The sequence below is a fragment of the Mobula hypostoma genome, chromosome 6 (genome assembly GCF_963921235.1).
Source record: "Mobula hypostoma chromosome 6, sMobHyp1.1, whole genome shotgun sequence".
In the NCBI taxonomy this organism is placed as follows: Eukaryota; Metazoa; Chordata; class Chondrichthyes; order Myliobatiformes; family Myliobatidae; genus Mobula; species Mobula hypostoma.
The window spans coordinates 169890113-169912891 of NC_086102.1; the positions used below are offsets into that span (position 1 = coordinate 169890113).

At 43.2% G+C, this 22779-nt stretch overlaps 1 protein-coding gene across 5 annotated transcripts in view; it reads right to left on the reverse strand.

The window, feature by feature from the left end:
• kalrna (kalirin RhoGEF kinase a) overlaps positions 1–22779 on the reverse strand; it is a 747932-nt gene that overhangs the window by 223029 nt on the left and 502124 nt on the right. For 4 of the 5 annotated variants that reach the window (XM_063052247.1, XM_063052242.1, XM_063052243.1 and 1 more), the window contains exon 33: positions 16262–16364. In XM_063052247.1, coding sequence (XP_062908317.1) covers positions 16262–16364 — 103 coding nt within the window. Of the gene's footprint in view, positions 1–8280; positions 8485–16261; positions 16365–22779 lie in introns of those variants that run through there. The other variant, XM_063052245.1, reaches the window with a different exon arrangement.

Sequence of the window (22779 nt, forward strand, 5' to 3'; positions counted from 1 at the left end):
TTTGACCAGCTGACTTCAATGTCTCTCACCTGTCAACAAAGTGAATGGGAACTGGTCACACCTGGTTCCATTCCTGCTTGTCTAATCGCACCTAGTGAAACAATTTGAATGACTTATCTTCCTGCATATACAATGTTACTTTTATACCTGCTGACAATTCACCCCCTTCTACTTTTCATCACTGTGTTATACTCAGATATACACAAGTGGCCACTTTATTAGGTATACATGCTCACATGCTTGTTAGTGCAAACATCTAATTAGCCAATGATGTGGCAGCAACTCAATGCATAAAGTTATGCAGACATGGCCAAGAGGTTCAATTGTTGTTCAGATGAAACATCAAAATGGGGAAGAAATGAGATCTAAGTGGCTTTGATGGCAGAATGATTGTTGGTGCCAGACAGGATAGTTTCATTATCTCAGAAACAGCTGATCTCCTGGGATTTTCACGCAGAACATTCTCCAGAGTTTACAGAGAATGGTGCAAAAAACAAAAAAAACACCCAGTAAGCAGCCGTTTTGTTGACAAAAACACTTTGCTAATGAGTTCAGAGGAGAATGGCCAGACTGGTTCAAGCTGACAAAGGCTACAGTAACTCAGATAGCCATATGTTATAACAGTAGCATGTAAAAGAGAATTTCTGATTGTCCAACACGTTGAACCTTGAAGTGGATGGGGTGTACTGAATAAAGTGGCCTCTGAGTGTATGGTTAATTTCCATATCCCAGTTATACTGTTCTACCAATGCCACTATGCTGTTGCACTGCTTATCCCCGATCCAACGCTGAAAGAACAGACATTTTCTCTGATTAACTCTTTGGAAATTCAAAGTCTTTATTTTTGTTTCCATCACCAACACTACCTCTCTTCCTGGCAAATTTCTGAGGGGAAACCAGACTGTTTGCAGTCTTGGTATCCTCTTTGAGCTGTGCAGTGGTTTGAAGCACATATCTTCAACCCAAAAAACACTTATTTCCTCCTCTCTAGTGATATTCCATTGCATTCTACCTTGGCCTTTTGCCTCTAAAAGCCTCATGTACACATATTATCTCAAGGTTAACTGGTCAGTTTATCTCATTTTACCATCCTTGATTTAAGGTGGTAAAGTACATTGCTGCCAATGCCCTAATCTGCACCTAGTTTCCAAAGAAACTGGGGCAATGAGGTTCCTTTGTGTTACATTCATTCCAGCTGGATCAGAAGGTACTTTGGTCTTTTCACAGCTTGCTATATACTTGGCTTACTTCTGAGAGTCACAGCTTCACTGAACAGCCATTTGATTCACTTCATGCGGCATAAAGAAATTGCTCACAACACTGGATATATAAAAAACTACGGGATCAGATTTAACAACTAAAGATCTGTATTCCAGAATTAACTGCATCTCTACATCAGCTGTTCAAAAGTACTTAAAACACACAGAGCAATTTGACAATAGTAAAATGCCAATACAGTTCATAAAAAAGACAAATTCAATCCTATCTAATTACTGCGCAGTCAGTTTACTCTAAAGAAAATGATGGAAATTGTGGCTAACACTGAGTGAAAAATTTTCAGTAATAATCTAAGCTTGGGTTTTGCCAAGATCACTCAGCTCCCGATCCGTATCACATTGTTCATTTTGTGCCGTGATGTATGATGAGGTTGATCATGGTCTTTCCACGACCATGACTGTTCTTGGCATATTTTTATGCATAAATGGTTTGCTGTTGTCTTCTTCTGTACAGTGTCTTGACAAGACAGGTGACCTCAGCCACTGGAAGTACTCTTCAGAGATTTTCTGCCTGGTGTCAGTGGTCACATAACCAGGACTTGTGATACGTACCAGCTGCTCATTCAGCCATCCACCACCTGCTATACCTTGCCCAAGGATGACCTGCAGGCCAGCGGTGGGAAGGAGCACCTTACATCTCCTTTGGTAGAGACGTATCTCTACCACTTCACAACCTGGTTCAAAAAGGATCAAAGAGCTGAACTCCATTGGTGGGGTGCAACTGAATGTCCTTGACATTAGGATAACATTTGATCGTGTGAGATCAAAATTCTAAAACCAATCAGCAAAAGAAGATAAATACTTCAATGTGTACTGGCAGACCAGTCATAAAGACAGATAGTTGTAGTTACTGGATTTCAATCATCCTAGCCCCAGAACAATGCTGTAGGAATTCCTCAGAAGAGTTTTGTCAATCTAATCATCTTCAGCTTCTTCATCGATCACTTAACTCCCATCATAATATCAGAAGCGGAGATATTTGTTCATGGCAACACAATGTACAACTCTATTCACAAGTCCTCAGCAAATGAAGCAGTCATAGAAACATAGAAACATAGAGCACAATACAGGCCTTTCGGCCCACAAAGCTATGCCAAACATGTCTCTACCTTAGAACTACCTAGGCTATACCCATAGCCCTCTATTTTTCTAAGCTCCATGTAGCCATCCAGGAGTCTCTTAAAAGGAATCTCCTGGCTTAAAAGGATACAATGTAACCTTTAACAATATTCAAGCTTAGGCTGAAAAATAGCAAGTAAGATTTTCACCTCAAAATTGCCAGGCACTGACATTTTCCAACTAGAAAGGATCTTACCACATATCCTTGACGCTCGATAGTAGTACAATTCTTAAGTCTCCCATAATCAACATCCTGAAGATCACTATTGACCAGAAATTCAAATGACCCGAACCCAAACACTGTTGCCATAAGAACAGGTCAGGAGATGGATATCCTGCAGTGAGTAAGCTATCAATACTGCCATTGCCACTGACACGTCATCTATAGTGAAAAGGGATACATTAAAAATTAATGCTGCCTTTCAGTGATCATGAATACACCCATTTTATGTGAGCTGACTACATTTTGTTTCCTGGAGAGCAGCAGGCAAATATGTGCATTGGATTATTAATGCTGTGTGTCAACCTGCAAATTTACCATACTCGGAAAAGAATTTTTACACTCTTAATATGAAAATGATGAGTGACCATGCACAATCATGCTAGTTGATATCTGATAGGATCTCATGCTGCCTTCATTTTGAAGCAGTCTGCTCTGCTACCTGCACTGAGGAACCACGTGAAATCACTGACACAAGAAAATCTGCAGATGCTGGAAATCCAAAGCAACATACACACAAAATGCTGGAGGAACTCAGCAGGCCAGGCAGCAGCTATGGAAATGAGTAAACAGTCGATGTTTCATGCCGAGACCCTTCTTTAGGACCACTGGCAAGCTACATCAAGATTTCACCCACTAGACCCCATTCACAGATCTGTGGTGGGCAGCTGTATCCTGCGTAACCTTGCCATCACGAGCTCTCAGCCTCTTTCTCTATCAGTACAATAAGTTATTGCAGAACAGGAGAACAAAAAAAAGCGAAGAGACATGAGTAGATAATCTAAAAAGATATTTTCATGCTGGGCAATCCATGTCCAATTCATCTGACCACAAGACAACTGTAGAAATATCAAATACTGATTCCCCAACTGTACCCTTCCTATCTTCCTTCTGTCACCGACAATCAAACCAGAATAAACTTGAAATTTTCCAAATCGGGTTGCAAAATAAGGGGATGACAAACACTACATAGATGGTACCTCTCTCCCTGTGTGTTCCTTTTGTTCTCATCTGCTGGTAGTAATGCTAATTGTGATAATAAATCTGATTCTGATTATGCAGACCTTTGGCTTTTTTGGTGATGTTACGCAAAGCAAGTCGAGTATCCAGCACAACTGATAGGTTGCTGAGTTTCAGTGGCTTTGCCGGAAGATTAAGTGGCTCACGGCCAAGCAGACCAAGCTTCTATGCACCTTCCTAATCCCGGCTGCAGCAGTCTGGGCTGAATGCTCGGCAGATCCCAGCAAGGGCACAGGCCATGCAACTGTGATGGGTCCACAGATACTGTCTTGCTCAAAGAGAACAGAATTGTGCTTTATAAAAGTACTTCCACTCCCTTTAAAATTCTCATTAACTCTTCTGAAATTCTACCACTCAACTATAAACTAGGGACAATTTATAATGCCCAAGGAACTATCTTGGGGATGTGGGAGGAAACTGGAATACCCGGAGGAAACCCAGATGGTTACAGGAGATCTGTAAGCACCAGACAGACAGACCCTCCCAATTAAACCAGACAACACAATCAGAAAGGGCTTTCCTTTACCACTAACTGTCAGGCATTGCAGGAGAACACAGAACTCTGGGAGCAGCAGATTAGCTGCCGGGGGTTGTGTGCCCGGAGAGATGCGACTTGTTGGTGCTGCCTCTCCGGGCACAGAGCTTGGAAAAAGCGACGCAACAGACTTTTAACATCGTAAATCAGCGAGTTGTTTGTTCTGTCTCCCCTCTCGCTGTGAAACAGGGATTCCTCTTTTGCTCTCATTAGGGTGAGAGAGAGAGCCTGTGGTATGTCGAATTATCGGGTGAACGAGTAGTCCTTGGGGTACTGCAAGTCTGTGTCTTTCATTGATGCTTTGCTGCAGGCTTGAGTGCTCGGTGGAGGGTGCTGATGCTGTTTTGCTGGTGGGGGGAGGGTTGTTGTCTTGCTGCTGCTTGTGCATGGGAGGGGGTGTTGGGGGGCTTTGGGATGCTAACATTTTAACTGTCATTCATTCTTTGGGGCACTCCTCTGTTTTTGTGGATGTCTGTGAAGAAAAAGAATTTCAGGATGTATGTTGTATACATTTCTCTGATCTGACATTAAATACGCCTATTGAAACCTATTGAAATCCCCTTCCTCTGCCACCTCCTACTCCTCTGCATCAACCTTTACCACCACTTCTGCCTTCTCCTCCTCTTGCCAAATACTAATCTCACCTGACAGGTAATTGAGGTAATTGAGGGTGAATCAGATGAAGACCATCTATCTATCCCTCCTCTAGATAGTAGTAGAAGGCATTCTTGGAGTGGTACAGATATTGCCATCTTGTCCTGAAGACTCAAACTGTATTCACTAAGAAAGTTTCGGTGGCCTCCTGGAAATCTTTATAATGGCATTCAACTGCTGTAGGAAGAGAAAAAATTCCTCTTCATTTAGTAGGGAGCATCAGAAAACTTGCTAATCCAGGACATATGGCATTCGTCAGCAATTGCCTAAAATGATTCAAAGGCAAGGAATTTTAGGGTGACCCTGACCTTGACCTTTTAAGAACAACTGTGTCCTTCAGAACTTTCTTAATGAATGCATTCTGGGTCTTCAGGACAAGACGGCAATATCTGTACCATAGAAACATAGAAAAACTACAGCACAATACAGGCCCTTCAATGCTGTGCTGAACATGTGCTTACTTTAGAAATTACCTTGGGTTACCCATAGCCTGCTATTTTTTAAGCTCTATATGCCTATCCAGGAGTCTCTTAAAACCACTGCAAGGATGCCTTCTGCTATTATCTTGCTCGCCCTGCCAAAGGTCACAGTTCTATGTTATCACTAAACTGAGAAAGTCTTAACATGATATATTGCTCTTCAGAGAGCAGGCAGGCAATAGGTGAGTGTCACTCTCTCAGGGTTACTGGAGTTCTTGCTTTGCAGTTACACGCCCTTTATCCAGTCATCCACTGGGGTAAAGTTTAAAGCTGATGTGGGAGGCAAGTTTATTATTTACTTATTGCACCTCATGCAATCCCCAGATTTAATCCTAGCCTAATCATGAGACAATTTACAATGACCAATTAACCTTTTGTCATGAGCCCCATTGGCCCCTGCGGCTTGCCCTATAGCATTTAGCTTCACAGTTCCTCAAGTACCTGTATTTACTAATTGCCTAGTTGCTTTCGGTTTAATCTTGTCAAGTTAATTGCCACTGGCACATATTTCCCACTCTCTATCATTATTTAAAGGGGTCTCTCGTTGTGCTCTGAAACCAGAGTCCTACTGTGTTTACGGAGAATGATTTGTCTCATGGTATCACTTGGTCGTGCCTCTGAGGCTCTGTTGGCATTCCTCTTGTTTCCGTCTTGTCATGGGGATTTTGCCACCCCTCGGCTCCTGGGCCAAGTCATTATCTGTGCCTACTGTAACTGAGGCTGCCATCCGCCATACGTGCATTGAGTCAGTACCAGTGACCACCATAACAGAGAGAGCCTAGCGTTCTTCTGCATTTGGGCCCTGTCCTGTGAGCACGCACCGTGACACCTACCAACCAGTATATCTTTGGACTGTGGGAGGAAACCGGAGCACCCAGAGGAAATCCATGCGGTCATGAGGAGAATGCACAATCTCCTCATACAGGCAGCGGCAGGAATTGAACCTGGGTTGCTGGTACTGTAAAGCGTTGTGCTAACCACTTCGCTGTCACTTCTGTAGTTTTACACTGAAAGTGGTAGGTGCCTGGAATGGGTTAGCAGCCGTAGCTGTGGGAGCAGGGAGTTTGGTGGAGTTTAAGAGGCATTTAGATAGACACATGAATATGAAGGAAATGGTGGGATATAGATGATTCATAGGAAAGACGACACTTCATATAAATTGGCATCAAGAACAAAACAACATCAGGTGCTTAATAGCCTGTTGGGTGCTGTATTGTCCAATGTTCTATGTTTTATCCCTTCTGTCTTTGGAACTCCCTGGAATATCTGCCTTTCCTCAAATGCCTATTGTGTGCAGCACCTCCAGCAGGGGAGCCCCGCACCACAGTTTTCCCTGTACCCCACTGGGAAGCTGCTGCTGCCTCCAGGTGTAACTCTACTTATTCTACAAAAGAAAGGGCAGTGGGTTAGTAGGTCTTGAGCATGTGAATGATGGTTATTGTAAACCAGCATGTGGAAGTCATGAGATTTAGCAGCTCTAAGAAAAAGAAGCAGGTGTGGAGTTAATGCACATTTGATACAAGTCCTGATTGATAATTACAATTGAAAGGTGAATACATTCTATCAGTCGTGGTCTGTAGGAAGTGATGCGGTTGCTATAATATAGCATTCAGAACTCGACCATTGCCTCTGACCACTTGAGGAATTCTATCTATGTCCTCAGTGCATAACTCCTGATGTTGGATAGCTCTTCAGAAAATAATAACACCTACTCCCTCCAGTGCATGAGCCTTTTGGAAAATTCATAATTGCTTGCACAATTCCCAAGCCATTTTCTAGCACAGCCAAAAAAAACACCTTCAAGAGGTGCAAACTTGATCAAAGAATTCAGGGTAATTACTGCATGCTAGCCACTGTTGGAAACCACTTTAATCATACTTTTTATAAGATTTGTACTTTTTAACAAACTCATGTATTTTGGACATTCACTGGTAAAAAGCGGTATCGCAGCTAAACTAACAGTTTATCACCTTTCTCCTTTTTCTTTGGCTATTAGCACATTACCCACGTGAAGTAACGGTTTTAATTATGTGCCCTATTAACTAATACATTGCTAGCTAAGGAATGTTCCTTATCTTATTATAAAAGTGATAGACTTTTCAGAGGCGCCATCTTGGCTTCTTTATTCCTTTGTCTTCACATCCAGACACCCCTGGGTATCGTTTCTCAGCTCCTTATTTAGTTTGCTTAGTATTTGCATGCTTGCTTGTACTCTAAAATAAACTGAAAGCTTGGAAGTAAGACTGCTCGTCATTCCTGACTCCCAGAAGAATCCTAAGGATCAGAAAGTAAACAGATCCAACAACACTCGTCGACTGTAATTGTCTTGCCCACTGTGGCCCTAGGGCAATCACTAGAAAAATTCTCTTCTGGTGGATACTCCATGATCAGACTCCATAAATGACCATATTCTGCCTATAATGGTACAGGTTAATCATATGTTTACTACTCCCTACTTTCAAGGCTTATCTAATTTGTGTGTATGTGTGTGTGTGCGCCCTTAACTCCTGTTGGAGTCGTCTGGGCACCGTCATGACAAGCTTGTACAGCGTGTCTTGGGCATCTGAAACCTGGTGGAGCCTATCCCTCTCCAGGTCTTTTTTTTACAAGGTTGAGTTGTTAGTTCAACACTCAACCAAGGCACGGATGGAGAGCATGCAAGGGAGTCGGCCAGATCTGAGCTTTGGACCTCTCGCCCCGAAGTCTAGCGCTGATGCCACTAGGCCACCAGCCGGCAATTTATCTAATTTACCTTCTGCATATTTAAAAAAGGGTCAAGTAGGAAAGGACGACAAAAGTTAGTGACACACCAAATCACCGTAGGATTTCATGCAGACTTCTCCATTATATTTTGTCCAAAGGCAGATACCAACATAAGTCACACAATTAAACATTTGAAGTTACTGTATGTACTGAGAAGGATATCTCAGGTGAATTCTCACTGCCTTCACAATCAAAACAAATATGCCAACTTACCCTTTGGGAGCCACCTTTACCGGAGTTTTTAAAACCTCTGGATAGCCAGCGTTGCATGATTAGACTTTAGCTTCTTTTTATATATGTGTATATATATATATATATATATATATATATATAACTCAGAGACAAGGAAAATCACTACTAGACACATATACTTCACCAAGATCAAGTCAGTGTTTTGAGTCTTTAAATCTCCAGGATAGTTACAGCAAAGTTTAATTTAAAATTGGACTTTGAACACCAAGATAAGATTCATTTCTCAATAAGGTACAGAGTTCGAAACTGAACTTATATTATTCATTTGCTAAAATACCAAAGAGAGGTTATGTGTATCAGTAAAAAATAGAGAAATTAGACTTTTGTCTTTCGAATAGATGCTGAGAAGTTTATTAGAGTTTAGATAAATAAAACCATGAGACCATTGGGAAGATCAATTTCTACTGATCAGGAACTGAAGGGAACCCATCTAAAGTCAGCAGCAAGAAAATGCGGGGATGTTAGTAAAATGATTTTCCAGTGGATTGTAACAAAAAAACTTGGCAGGAGATAAGAATACTCAAAGAAACAGACTCCAATAATTTTTAAATTGGGAATGTATGAATTTTGAAGAAGTCTTCAGGTGTGTCCAGAGAAAAGGGGAATAAAATAGGATTAAAAATATAGCCCAGTTGAGAATTATGTTAGAACAAAAGTCTTTTTTTTCTGTTCTTCCGGAATTCATTAACAAAATTTGTCTTTTATAACTTCATCAAGGTCAAAGTATGATTTCATACATTTCGAGGTCCATATCATTTATTATGTGACTCACATACATTCAGTGGCCACTGAGAGTATGATCATGGTCTTCTGCTGCTGTAGCTGTGCAGGAAAATCCCACGAGATCAGCAGTTTCTGAGAAACTCAGACCATCTCATCTGGCACCAACAATCATTCCATGTCAAGGTCCCCTAGATCATATTTCTTCCCCATTCTGATGCTTAGTCAGAACAACAACTGAACTTTTTGACCATGTCTGTATGTTTTTGTGCATTGAGTTGTTGCCACATAATTGGGTGATTAGATGTTTGCATTAACAAGCAGGTGTAGCTAATAACGTAGCCACTGAGTGTATTTGACTAAATCAAAGTCAAAGTTGAGTTTATTGTCATATGCGCAAGTACATGCATGCACAGGTGCAATGAAAAACTTACTTGCAGCAGCATCACGTGCACAGAGCATCATATAAGCAGCAGTCACAAGGGAAAACAAATATAAATTGCACACAAGTTTTACAAGAAAGGACCTAATTAGGATTTTAAAAAGTCCATTTTAGTGCAAAGTGATCAAAGTGGTTATAGCATCACTAAAGCTGGTTCAAGAAGTGAATGTTTGAATTGTTGAAGGGAAGTAGCTGTTCTTGAACTTGGTGGTGTGGGACTTCAGGGTTTCTATACCCCTCCCCAAAACTAGTTGTGAGAAAATGAAATGGTCTGCATGGTGGGGATCTTTAATGATGAAAATTGGCTTTTTGAGACAGTACCTCCTGAAGATACGACCACTGGTGGGAAGGATGGTATATTGGGCAGGATGCATGCTATAGCCAACTCCTTAAGACACTTCACTGCAGCTGGTGTAAGCACCACCAGATGGTATTTATTGTGGCAGGTCATCATGCTCTTCTTGGGCACAGGTATAATAGGTGTCTTTTTGAAGTAGGTGGGAATCTTAAACAGCAGAATTGAAAGGATGGATATGACCATAAATACTCCAGCCAGATCTTTAGTACTCAGCCAGGTATGCTGCCTGGAGCAGAAGCTTTTCATGGATTGAAGGGCGCTCGGCCGTTGGCTTCAGGGACTGACATTACAGGATCATACACAGATGTAGGGACACACATGGGTGTGTCATTGCTCTCCTTATCAAAGCATGCAAAAAAGACCTTGTGCTTTTCTGGGAAGGATGTGTCACTATTTGTTCTCACCTTGTATGAAGTAATAGTTTTCACGTCTGCCACAGCTGGCATGTGCTAATACATGATTCAATATAGTATGAAATTGCCTCCTCACTCACAATGGCCTTCCTGAAGTCACACCTAGAGCTTGCATGGCTCTGGGTCACCAACCTTGAAGGCCATGGATCAAGCAGTCAGCAATTATGATTCTTTTGGCTCATCTGGGGCTTCTGCTTGAGGAAGATTTGGAATGCTTTTGTGGGTACACAGTGCTAATAACTCTGGCACATTCATTTAGGACCTGACAGTTCCTTGAACGCCAACTTAAAACAATCCCAAATTTGCTCTTCCACCTCTGCCATCCAGCTCTTCTTAATCCTCTACACAGGTGTTGAACTTTTCAATATCTGTCTGTACACTGGCAGGTGGTTGGAAGTGCAGGTGAGGGATGGATCAATAAATGTTCTTGATGGTGGTGTAGCATGGTCAAGTGTGTTGGGCCTTCCAATGTGGCAGGTAATGTGTTGAAAATACTGTAATTTGGCAGAGCTTTCTTCAAACTGGCTTGATCAGTCTCCTGCCACAACACGACAAGGTTTGGGAAATGCTGCTTCTCTGTTGCTGATTACTACATTTGGTTCCTTAAGGGCTAGGTGACACGTAGACTACAGATGGGATGAAGGTAGGGGATTCCTGTGGATGTCGCAACCACGTATTCGGCAGTGCAGTAGATACAGCAATTGTGCTTGTGAATTTGCTCGTGACAGCTAATTATTAGTTAATGGTGACAGTATTTAACTCCATACTTGTATTCATAGTGCTTGTCGAGACTTGGACAGAGCACAGCAACGCTTTGCTGCTGTTTTGCATTCGGCCTTCCCTGAGAAACTGGACTTTCAAGTCAACCGACTCTGAAGACTAGTGGTATTTGTTTAATGTTTAGATGTTCTTTTCAGCCGCAGTGTAGGCTTCATTTTCATTTTGAGAGTTTTAGTTAACAGCCCTGTTTGGCCTAGCGTTTATTGTTTTATTTTCCCTTTAACACGGTTCGTATTAAAGTCCGTGAACTATCGACCTACTTCAGTGTCTCTCACTCCGCACTTGGGCCATTTCCGAACCTTGTAACAGCAAGTCTCGAGCAACAAAGTTGGACCCAGCAGAGAGACAGCAGCTGACCCTGGCCATGAGGTTCATTGGTCAGGTAGGAGACAAGCTACAGGCAATGGAATCGGTTCTCAGTGAAGTTATGGAGGCAATGAGGCAGATAACCTCATGCCGATAAGCCCATTCTCACTTGGAGAAACAGGTATCGTCCCGAGGTGCAACTGTTCAACAGCTCACCACAGACAATCGGACTCAGGTGTCCGTGATTTCCGCACTCACGGCTGCCGTCCATGAACTTACTGTGAACAGCCACCATCAGCAACAGCCACTAACATTCTCACCAGCTCAATTCAGCAGCTTCAGGCTGCCTCAGTACCACTCCCAGCATCTCGCAGGTCCTCCTTTTCTGCTGCCCCGACAATCTCTCCCACTAATGCTACTGCTACCCTCTTCCCTTGATGGCGTCTGCATTTGAACATCTCCAGGGAGCATTAATATTTTTCAAAATTGATCTGCGCAATGCTTACAATCTGATTCGCATAAGAGAAGGAGATGAGTGGAAAACGGCTTTCAACACTTCTAATGGTCACTATGAATACCTAGTGATGCCTTTTGGTCTGGCCAGTGCCCCTGCTGTATTCCAGGCCTTGGTTAACAATGTGCTCAGGGACATGTTGAACCAGTTTGTCTTTGTGTATTTGGGTGACATCCTTATCTATTTCCACTCTCATCAGCAGCATGTCCAGCATGTCCGGAGAGTACTTAGATGCCTTCTTGAAAATAACCTTTACGTCAAGCCTGAAAAATGTGAATTCCATAAAGACCAGGTGTTGTTTTTGGGCTAAATATTTACCCCATCCAATGCTCAAATGAACCCTGGTAAAGTTCAGGTTTAGGGGTCTGTATACAACTCCAATCAGGGTCTTTTTACCCTTGCAGTTTCTTAGTTTTACCCACAATGATTCAACACCTTCCAACCCTATGTCACCACTTCCAAATGTTTTGATTTCATTTTTTACCAACAGAGCAATGCCACCCCTTCTGCCTTCCTGCCTGTCCGTTCAATACAATGTTTACTCTTGGACATTAAGCTCCCATCTATAAGCTTCTTTCAGCAATAATTCAATGAGGCCTACAACATCATACATGTCAATCTGTAACTATGCTACACGGTATACCGTGTATATTCAAATATAACTGTGTATATTCAGTCCTGCATTCATCGCCCTTTTCGATTTGGAGCCCTTTTCACATTGCAACTCATCATGTTGAGTACAATTTTCATCAACCTCTCCTTGCTAGCAGTCTCACCTACACACTGCCTCTGTAAACCAACAACTCCATCCCCAACTCTGGCAACCTGTCGGCAAGGATATTGGTCCGCCTCGGGTTCAGGTGTAGCCTGTCTCTCAGTACTCTCAATGGGAAGTCAAGGAGGAAGGTTCATCAATCTTAAATTGTCACTTTTTGATTTTGCTCAACCATTTGATTCCTAACTTTGTCTGAGGTTTTACCAACCTCTGCCTCCACAACCTCTCCACTAATTGTTCTGGCACTCTGGTTCCCATCCCCCTGCAACTCTAGTTTAAACCCCACCATGCAGCATTAACAAACCTTCCTGCTAGGATATTAGTCCCCTCCAGTTCAGGTGCAAACTGTCCCTTCTGTACAGGTCCTAACTTCCCTGGAAGAGAGACCAATGATCCAAAAATATTATGCCCTCCCTCCTACACCAACTCTATGTATTAAACTGTATACTCTTCCTAGTTCTAGCCTCACTAACATGTGGCATGGCTTGCAATCCTGAAATCACAACCCTAGAAGTCCTGCCCTTTAACTTAGTACCTAACTTCCCTAAACTCGAACCTTGTCACGCATCCTACCCATGTCATTGGTACCATGACTTCTGGCTGTTCAGCATCTCACTTAAGAATGCTGAGGACTCAGTCCAAGACATCCCGGACCCTGACACTCGGGAGGCAACATACCATCCAAGAATCTTGTTCTCACCCACAGAACCTCCTGTCTATTCCCCTAACAAATCTCCTATCACTACAGCGTGCCTCTTCTTCCCCCTTTCCTTCTGAGTCACAGAGGCAGACTCAGTGCCAGAGATTTATGAGCATTTGGAAAACTATGGCCTAATTAGTTTTGTGCGAAGCAAGATGTGGCTTACTAACTTGATTGAGTTTTTTGATGAGGTGACAAGGGTGATTGATGAAAATAGAGCTGTGGATGTTGTCTAAATGGCTTTTAGTAAGGCGTTTCACAAGGTCCCCCATGACAGGCTCACCCAGAAGATTAAGAAGCATGGTGAATTGGCTGATTGGATTCAGAACTGGCTTGCCCATTGAAGACAGAGGGTAGTGGTCAAAGGGATTTATTCTAGCTGAGATTCGCAGGGATCTGAACTGGGACCTCTACGGTTTGTGATGTTCTGTGTGTAACTTGTGACATCAAACCAAGTTATCAGACAATTGATGCTAATGAGAGAGATAAGGGAGACAATGGAGAAACGTTCAAAATGTTAATGAGAGAGGAGAAGAGAGATTAACGGAAAAGAAACACAATTCAGAATATTGACAGACCGGTTGCTTTGAACCTGAACTGTTTGAAGTTTGATGGACAGGCGATACCCCAGCAGGGGGATAAAAAGAACAGGTTCGCTAAGGCACGACGCACCACAAGATCACGAGATAATGAGACCCTGGAAGAGCGGTGTGCCCCCACAAGTTGGTAGGAGTTTGGAGGTCCGGTTCGCGGGAACCAACCATAGACTCACAGGATGCAATGGTACGATTGGTGGGAACCTGGTGTGTATGTCCGCCCTTGCCTGGGTGCCGGATTCACCGCGGAAGAACGGTTGTATCCGGAACGGAGGGGTCACAGTCGGTAACCACAGCGGGATAGAAGACATCAAAGGGTCTGCCCGAAACCAGCTGCGAAGATATCCAAAAGGTCTGCCTAAAACCAAATTGCATCTCTCTGTCTCTCTTCAACAGCACAACAGCGATTACTGCGAACTGTACTAAGCTGAACTGAACTCTGCGTCACTTAAGACTGATCATTTTACCCCTAGACTGCGATAGAGCTTGGTTTGATTCCTATTACCTTAGTTCAGTGTACATGTGTGTATTATCATTGCTAACCTGTTGCATTTATATCCTTACGATTAGAGTACTGTGTTACTTATTTCTTTAATAAAACTTTATTAGTTCCTAGTAATCCAGACTCCAACGAATGGTCCATTTCTGCTGGTTTAGCAATCCAGTTACGGGGTACATAACAAAATGTACAATGGTGGATGAAAATGTAGAATGGTGGGATTTGTAAGTTTGCCTATGATACGAAGATCAGTGGGGTTGAGGATAGGGTAGATGTCTGGCAAAGAATACAGCAAGATATAGATCTGTTGCAGTTATGGGTGGAGAAATAGCAGATGGAGTTTAACGCGGACAAACGTGAAGTGTTGCACCTTGATAGGTCAATGTAAAGAGACAATGCAGATGGATCTTGGAGTCCAAGTTCATAGCTCCCTTTAAGTGACTACACAGATTGCCAGGGCTGTTAAGAAGGTATATGGCATGGTTGTCTTTAATAGTTGAGGTACTGAGTTCTGAATCCAGTCAGTCAATTCACCATTGATCCCATGCCTTTCATAAGGGACCTTGTCAAATGCCTTACTAAAATCCATTTAGACAACATCGACAGCTCTACTTTGAGTTTCAAAGTCAGGAAGTTAGATTGCAGCTTTATAAAACTCTAGTTAGGCAGCATAGCGTGTATTGCATACAGTTCTGGTCATCCTATTAAAAGAGGGATGTCGAAGCTTTAGAGAGAGTGCAGAAGGGGTTTATCAGGATGCTGCTGGAATTAGAGTGCTTGTGGTACCACGAGGGTTGGAAAACGTTGCGTTGTTTTTTTCTCAAGTGACAGATGCTGAGAGGAGATCTGACAGAGGTACAGTATATAAGATTATGAGAGGTTTATTGAGAAGGTAGAAAGTTTCTTTATCCCAGGCTTGAAAGGTCTAAAAGCAGACGGTATACATTTAAGGTGAGAGGGAGTAATTTCAAAGGATATGTTAGGAGCAATTTTTTTTAAAAACACAGACACTGATAGGTGCCTGGAATGCGTGGCCTGGGATAGTGGTAGAGGCAGATCCATTAGGGACTTCAAGAGACAATTAGATAGGCACATGAATGTGAGGAAAATGGAAGGATATGGACATTGTGCAGGCAAAAAGGATTAGTTTAGTTGGCCATTTGATTACTCATAAATTTGGTTCAGGACAACACTGTGGGTTGAAGGGCCTGTCCCTGTGCTGCACTCTTCTGTGTTCTGTCTCATGACAGGCAGGGTTCTGTTAAAACCAGAGCAGGGGGCTCAGCAGGGACATGCTATACTCAGCAATACTCCCAACATTACATGGCCCATGCTATAGTCAGCAATACTCCCAACATTACATGGCCCATGCTATACTCAGCAATACTCCCAACATTACATGGCCCATGCTATACTCAGCAACACTCCCAACATTACATGGCCCATGCTATACTCAGCAATACTCCCAACATTACATGGCCCATGTTATACTCAGCAATACTCCCAACATTACATGGCCCATGCTATAGTCAGCAATACTCCCAACATTACATGGCCCATGCTATAGTCAGCAACACTCCCAACATTACATGGCCCATGCTATACTCAGCAATACTCCCAACATTACATGGCCCATGCTATACTCAGCAACACTCCCAACATTACATGGCCCATGCTATACTCAGCAACACTCCCAACATTACATGCCCATATTGCAAGTGTGCAGACCTGCAGATACTAATTCAGTAGCTAATGACGGCTTATTCCATTTGCACTGTTGAGAACGTGGCAGATGAATTCATAAGCGCAGACCTACTGATTTCATGAAATTGCACCTACCTTATCACTGTCCATGGTGTTCTGCGAGGTCCTTGATGCAATGGAAATAGTATCTGGCTGACTGCTACCATCTCCCTGACTATCTCCATCTTCTCCCATGTCCCTAAGGGTAAGAACAACAAAATTATTAAACTGTTGCTCCCTTGGAAGAAGATACTGACAAAAAGATACAGAGAACTACAATTGTTCTTTGAACCTCTGAACCTCTTGTTTAAATATTTAAGGATGTGCTTCACCCGAACAATGGTAAGTTACTTAACTGGGGTAAGAGCTGTGAGACAGAGATAGAAAGGGTACTTAAAGGCAGGAGGTGGTATATAGGCCATGTAAGTGTAAATTAGGTATGGAAAAATAATATAAAGTCCTTAAAATGTTTAGAATGCTTAGAAGATGATGGTTGTAAAATAATAAATACTCTCCGATATATTTTTGATGTTTCTAAAATAAAGTCAGTCTATTGAGATAGTTGGAGATGGACACAGGTGGCAACTTGATTGAAAAAAAGTAACGCAACCTTTATAGTGAATAGCTTGTATTTTATCAAAACAGTAAATCATAATTTGTAAATTATAAATATAGTTATAAATAGCTATTTAAACACTTGGTTAGACAAGAACTTGAAAGAGGCATAAAGAGAATTGTGATGAAGACCACTAGATCTTAAGGAGCAATGATAAATGATCTAATCATTCTGAAGTTTGGATTCAATATTATTCAATGGTCACTGATCCGAACATTGCTAAATACTATATGTTTGACCAGGAGACTGCCAAACTCTCAGGCAGTGCTTATTTTTCTAACTTCTGGCAGTGACAAAAAAAATTAGATTTATTCAGAAAACTAAACACAAACTCTCTGTTCACTGCCAAGGTTAATTACTTTGTCCTGAATTATAGAACCATAGAAACACAGAAAACTTACAGCACAATACAGGCCCTTTGGCCCACAAAGCTGTGCCGAACATGTCCTTACCTAAGAAATTACCTGGGGTTACCCATAGCCCTCTATTTTTCTAAGCTCCATGTACCTATCCAGGAGTCTCTTAAAAGACCCTATCGTATATCCACCTCCACCACCGTCGCCGGCAGCCCATTCCACGCACTCACCACTCTCTGCGTAAAAAACATACCCCTGACATCTCCTCTGCACCTACTTTCAAGCACCTCAAAACTGTGCACTCGCGTGCTAGCTATTTCAGCCCTGGGAAAAAGCCTCTGACCATCCACACGATCAATGTCTCTCATCATCTTGTACACCTCTATCAGGTCACCTCTCATCCTTTGTCGCTTCAAGGAGAAAAGGCCAAGTTCACTCAACCTATTCTCATAAGGCATGCTCCCCAATCCAGGCAACATCCTTGTAAATCTCCTCTGCACCCTTTCTATAGTTTCCACATCCTTCCTGTAGTGAGGCGACCAGAACTGACCACGGTACTCCAAGTGGGCTCTGACCAGGGTCCTATATAGCTGCAACATTACCTCTTGGCTGTTAAATTCAATCCTACAATTGATGAAGGCCAATGCACCGTATGCCTTCTTAACCACAGGGTCAACCTGCGCAGCTGCTTTGAGTGTCCTATGGACTTGGACCCCAAGATTCCTCTGATCCTCTACTCTGCCAAGAGTCTTACCATTAGTACTATATTATGCCATCATATTTGATCTACCAAAATGAACCACCTCACACTAATCTGGGTTGAACTCCACCTGCCACTGCTCAGTCCAGTTTTGCATCCTGTCAATGTCCCACTGTAACCTCTGATAGCCCTCCACACTATCCACAACACCCCTAACCTTTGTGTCATCAGCAAATTTACTAGCCCATCCCTCCATTTCCTCATCCAGGTCATTTATAAAAATCATGAAGAGTAGGGGTCCCAGGACAGATCCCTGAGGCACACCACTGGTCACTGACCTCCATACAGAATATCATCCACCTACAACCACTCTTTGCCTTCTGTGGGCAAGCCAGTTCTGGATCCACAAAGCAATGTCCCCTTGGATCCCATGCCTCCTTACTTTCTCAATAAGCCATGCACAAGATACCATGTCAAATGCCTTGCTGAAGTCCATATACACTACATCTACTGCTCTTCGTTCATCAATGTGTTTAGTCACATCCTCAAGAAATTCCAACAGGCTCATAAGCCACGACCTGCCTTTGACAAAGCCATGCTGACTATTCCTAATCATATTATGCCTCTCCAAATGTTCATAAATCCTGCCTCTCAGTATCTTCTCTATCAACTTACCAACCACTAAAGTAAAACTCACTGGTCTATAATTTCCTGGGCTATCTTTACTCCCTTTCTTGAATAAGGGAACAATATCCGCAACCCTTCTATCCTCTGGAACCTCACCCGTCTCCATTGATGATGCAAAGATCATCGCCAGAGGCTCAGCAATCTCCTCCCTCACCTCCCACAGTAGTTTGGGGTACATCTCGTCCGGTCCTGGTGGCTTATCCAACTTGATGCTTTCCAAAAGCTCCAGCACATCCTCTTCCTTAATATCTACATGCTCAAGCTTTTCCATCCACTGTAAGTCATCCCTACAATTGCCAAGATCCTTTTCCATAGTGAATACTGAAGCAAAGTATTCATTACGTACTTCTGCTATCTCTGCCAGTTCCATACTCACTTTTCCACTGTCACACTGGATTGGTCCTATTGACTTACATCTTATCCTCTTGCTCTTCACATATCTGTAGAATGCCTTGGGGTTTTCCTTAATCCTGTCCACCAAGGCCTTCTCATGGCCCTTCCTGGCTCTCCCAATTTCATTGTTAAGCTCCTTCCTGCTAGCCTTATAATCTTCTAGATCTCTATCATTACCTAATTTTTTGAACCTTTCATAAGCTCTTCTTTTCTTCTTGACTAGATTTACAACAGCCTTTGTACACCATAGTTCCTGTACCTTACCATCCTTTCCGTCTCATTCGAACATACCTATACAGAACGCTACATAAATATCCCCTGAACATTTGCCACATTTCTTCTGTACGTTTCCTGAAGAACAACTGTTTCCAATTTATGCTTCCAAGTTCCTGCCTGATAGCCTCATATTTCCCCTTACTCCAATTAAATGCTTTCCTAACTTGTCTGTTCCTATCCCACTCCAATGCTATGGTAAAGGAGATAGAATTGTGATCACTATCTCCAAAATGCTCTCCCACTGAGAGATCTGACACCTGACCAGGTTCATTTCTGAATACCACATCAAGTACAGTCTCTCCTCTTGTAGGCTTATCTACATACTGTGTCAAGAAACCTTCCTGAACACACCTAACAAACTCCACCCCATCTAAACCCCTTGCTCTGGAGAGATGTCAATCGATATTTGGGAAATTAAAATCTCCTACCACAACAACCCTGTTATTATTACACCTTTCCAGAATCTGTCTCCTTATCTACTCCTCGATGTCCCTGTTACTCTAGGGTGGTCTATAAAAAACACCCAGTAGAGTTATTGACCCCTTCCTGTTCCTAACTTCCACCCACAGAGACTCCGTAGACAATCCCTCCATGTCTTCCTCTTTTTCTGCAGTCGTGACACTATCTCTGATCAACAGTGCCATGCCCCCACCTCTTTTGCCTCCTTCCCTGTCCTTTCTGAAACATCTAAAGCCTGGCACTCGAAGTAACCACTCCTGCCCCTGTGCCATCCAAGTCTCTTTAATGGCCACAACATCATAGCTCCAAGTACTGATGCATGCTCTAAGCTCATTCGTTTTGTTCATAATAATCCTTGCATTAAAATAGACACATCTGAAATCATGGTCGGAGCACATCCCTTCTCTATCACCTGTCTATCCTCCCTCTCGCACTGTCTCCAAGCTTTCTCTATTTGTGAGCCAACCTCCTCTTCCTCCATCTCTTCATTTTGGTTCCCACCCCCACCTCCCGGCAATTCTAGTTTAAACACTCCCTGATAGCCTTTGCAAACGTCCCCGCCAGGATATTGGTCCCCCTGGGATTCAAGTGTAACCCGTCCTTTTTGTACAGATTACACCTGGCCCAAAAGAGGTCCCAATGATCCAGAAATCTGAATCCCTGCCCTCTGCTCCAATCTCTCAGCCACACATTCATCCTCCACCTCAGTCTATTCACGTGGCACAGGCAGTAATCCCGAGATGACTACCTTTGAGGTCCCGCTTCTCAACTTACTTCCTAACTCCCTGTACTCTTTTTTCAGGACCTCCTCCCTTTTCCTGCCTATGTAGTTGGTACCAACCTGTACCATGACCTCTGGCTGTTCTCCTTCCCACTTCAGGATACTGTGGATGCGATCAGAAACATCCCGGACCTTGGCACCTGGGAGACAAACTACCATCCGTGTTCCTTTCCTGTGTCCACAGAATCGCCTATCTGACCCCCTAACTATAGAGTCCCCTATCATTGCTGCCATCCTCTTCCTTTCCCTACCCTTCTGAGCCACAGGGCCAGACTCTGTGCCAGAGGCGCGGCCACTGTTGCTTCCCCCAGGTAGGCTGTCCCTCCAACGGTCCTCAAACAGGAGTACTTACTGTTAAGGGGACAGCCACAGGTGTACTCTCTGGCATCTGACTCTTGCCCTTCCCTCTCCTGACCGTTTCCCAGTTATTTGTCTCCCGAGGCCCCAATGTGATTACCTGCCTATAGCTCCTCTCTATCACCTCCTCACTCTCCCTGACCAGACAAAGGTCATCGAGCTGCATTTCCAGTTCCCTAATACGGTCCCTAAGGAACTGCAGCTCGACACACCTGGTGCAGATAGGGCTATCCGGGAAACTGGGAGTCTCCAGGACTTCCCACACCTGACGCCGAGCACAGAACACTGGCCTCATACACATTTTTCCTGTCTGTATTCTACACAGAATATTCTACTTTGCCTTGACCTGTAATCGCTGAAGCCCCGTTGAGCCAAAGCCTTCTTACTCTGTCTCCCTGTTCCCCGACGCCCGCTCTATAAAGTTTTTAAACTTTTCTCGCTGTTCCACCTGGCTGACTTCCACGCGCTTGTGCAGTCGTGTCCCAATCAAACTGCTGAAGAATTATGTGGCAATAAATGTATTTGTCACAAAAGTCAGTCTACAGTATTAAATCCAAAGCAAAATATTATTTGAACCCTACTTAAGCATGTAAAAATTAGGAATGTAGAAATTAAATTGCTAAACTTAATGAATGGCTGGTTCATTTCCCAATTCATCAGAAAAGCTTGTTTCTTCCCAGCCTACGAGTCTCAGCTGTTGCTTGACAACACCTCTCAAACCTTTTATACAGAGGAGGTCTTGAAGCAGTCAAGTCAAGTCACTTTTTATTGTCATTTCAACCATAACTGCTGGTACAGAACATAGTAAAAATGAGACGTTTTCCAGGACCATGGTGCTACATGAAACAATACAAAAAGCATGTGGTGTAAATGTCTGTGATGGCGGGAGGAGAGACCCCAATGATCTTCTCAGCTGACCTCACTATCCGCTGCAGGGTTTTGCGATCCGAGATGGTATAATTTCCGAACCAGGCTGTGATGCAGCTGCTCAGGATGCTCTCAATACAACCTCTGTAGAATGTGGTGAGGATGGGGAGTGGGAGATGGACTTTTCTCAGCCTTCACAGAAAGTAGAGACGCTGCTGGGCTTTCTTTGCTATGGAGCCGGTGTTGAGGGACCAGGTGAGATTCTCCACCAGGTGAACACCAAGAAATTTGGTGCCCTTAGCGATCTCTACGGAGGAGTCATTCATGTTCAGCGGAGAGTGGTCGCTCCGTGTCCTCCTGAAGTCAACAACCATCTCTTCTGTTTTGTTCACATTCAGAGACAGGTTGTTGGCTCTGCACCAGTCCGTTAGCCGCTGCACCTCCTCTCTGTATGCTGACTCATCGTTCTTGCTGATGAGACCCACCACGGTCGTGTCATCGGCGAACTTAATGATGTGGTTTGAGCTGTGTGTTGCAGCGCAGTCGTGGGTCAGCCGAGTGATCAGCAGTGGACTGAGCACACAGCCCTGGGGGGCCCCCGTGCTCAGTGTGATGGTGTTGGAGATGCTGCTCCTGATCTGGACTGACTGAGGTCTCCCAGTCAGGAAGTCTAGGATCCAGTTGCAGAGGGAGGTGTTCAGAAAGACTAACTTTTGTAATTAAATCCGTAGAGACTTTTGTAATAAGTCGCTGTCTTGCATCATGGTGTTATGCTGCTTCTGTCTGACCTGCTGCATGGTCACTTGTTCTCTCTTCTTCACTTTAGGACTTCATGAGCTTCATCTGATCACTAGCCATGCTTGTTTGGCTCAGAATGCATGCAAGTACTGCACACAATAAACAGACAGAGAATCCACAAATGTTCAACTTTCTACATGAACTTTCTACAGGTAACATGATTTAGAAAAGAAAAATAATGCTCCTTCTGAAGTTGATGGTCTATAATGGCCAACTAAAACAACACAGAAAACAGTAAAGCAAAGAGGGGGCTAAACAGTGCAGTCAAAATAATGAATGCCAAACGAGATTTTGCTTGAACTTGATTGTGCATCAAAGAAACTA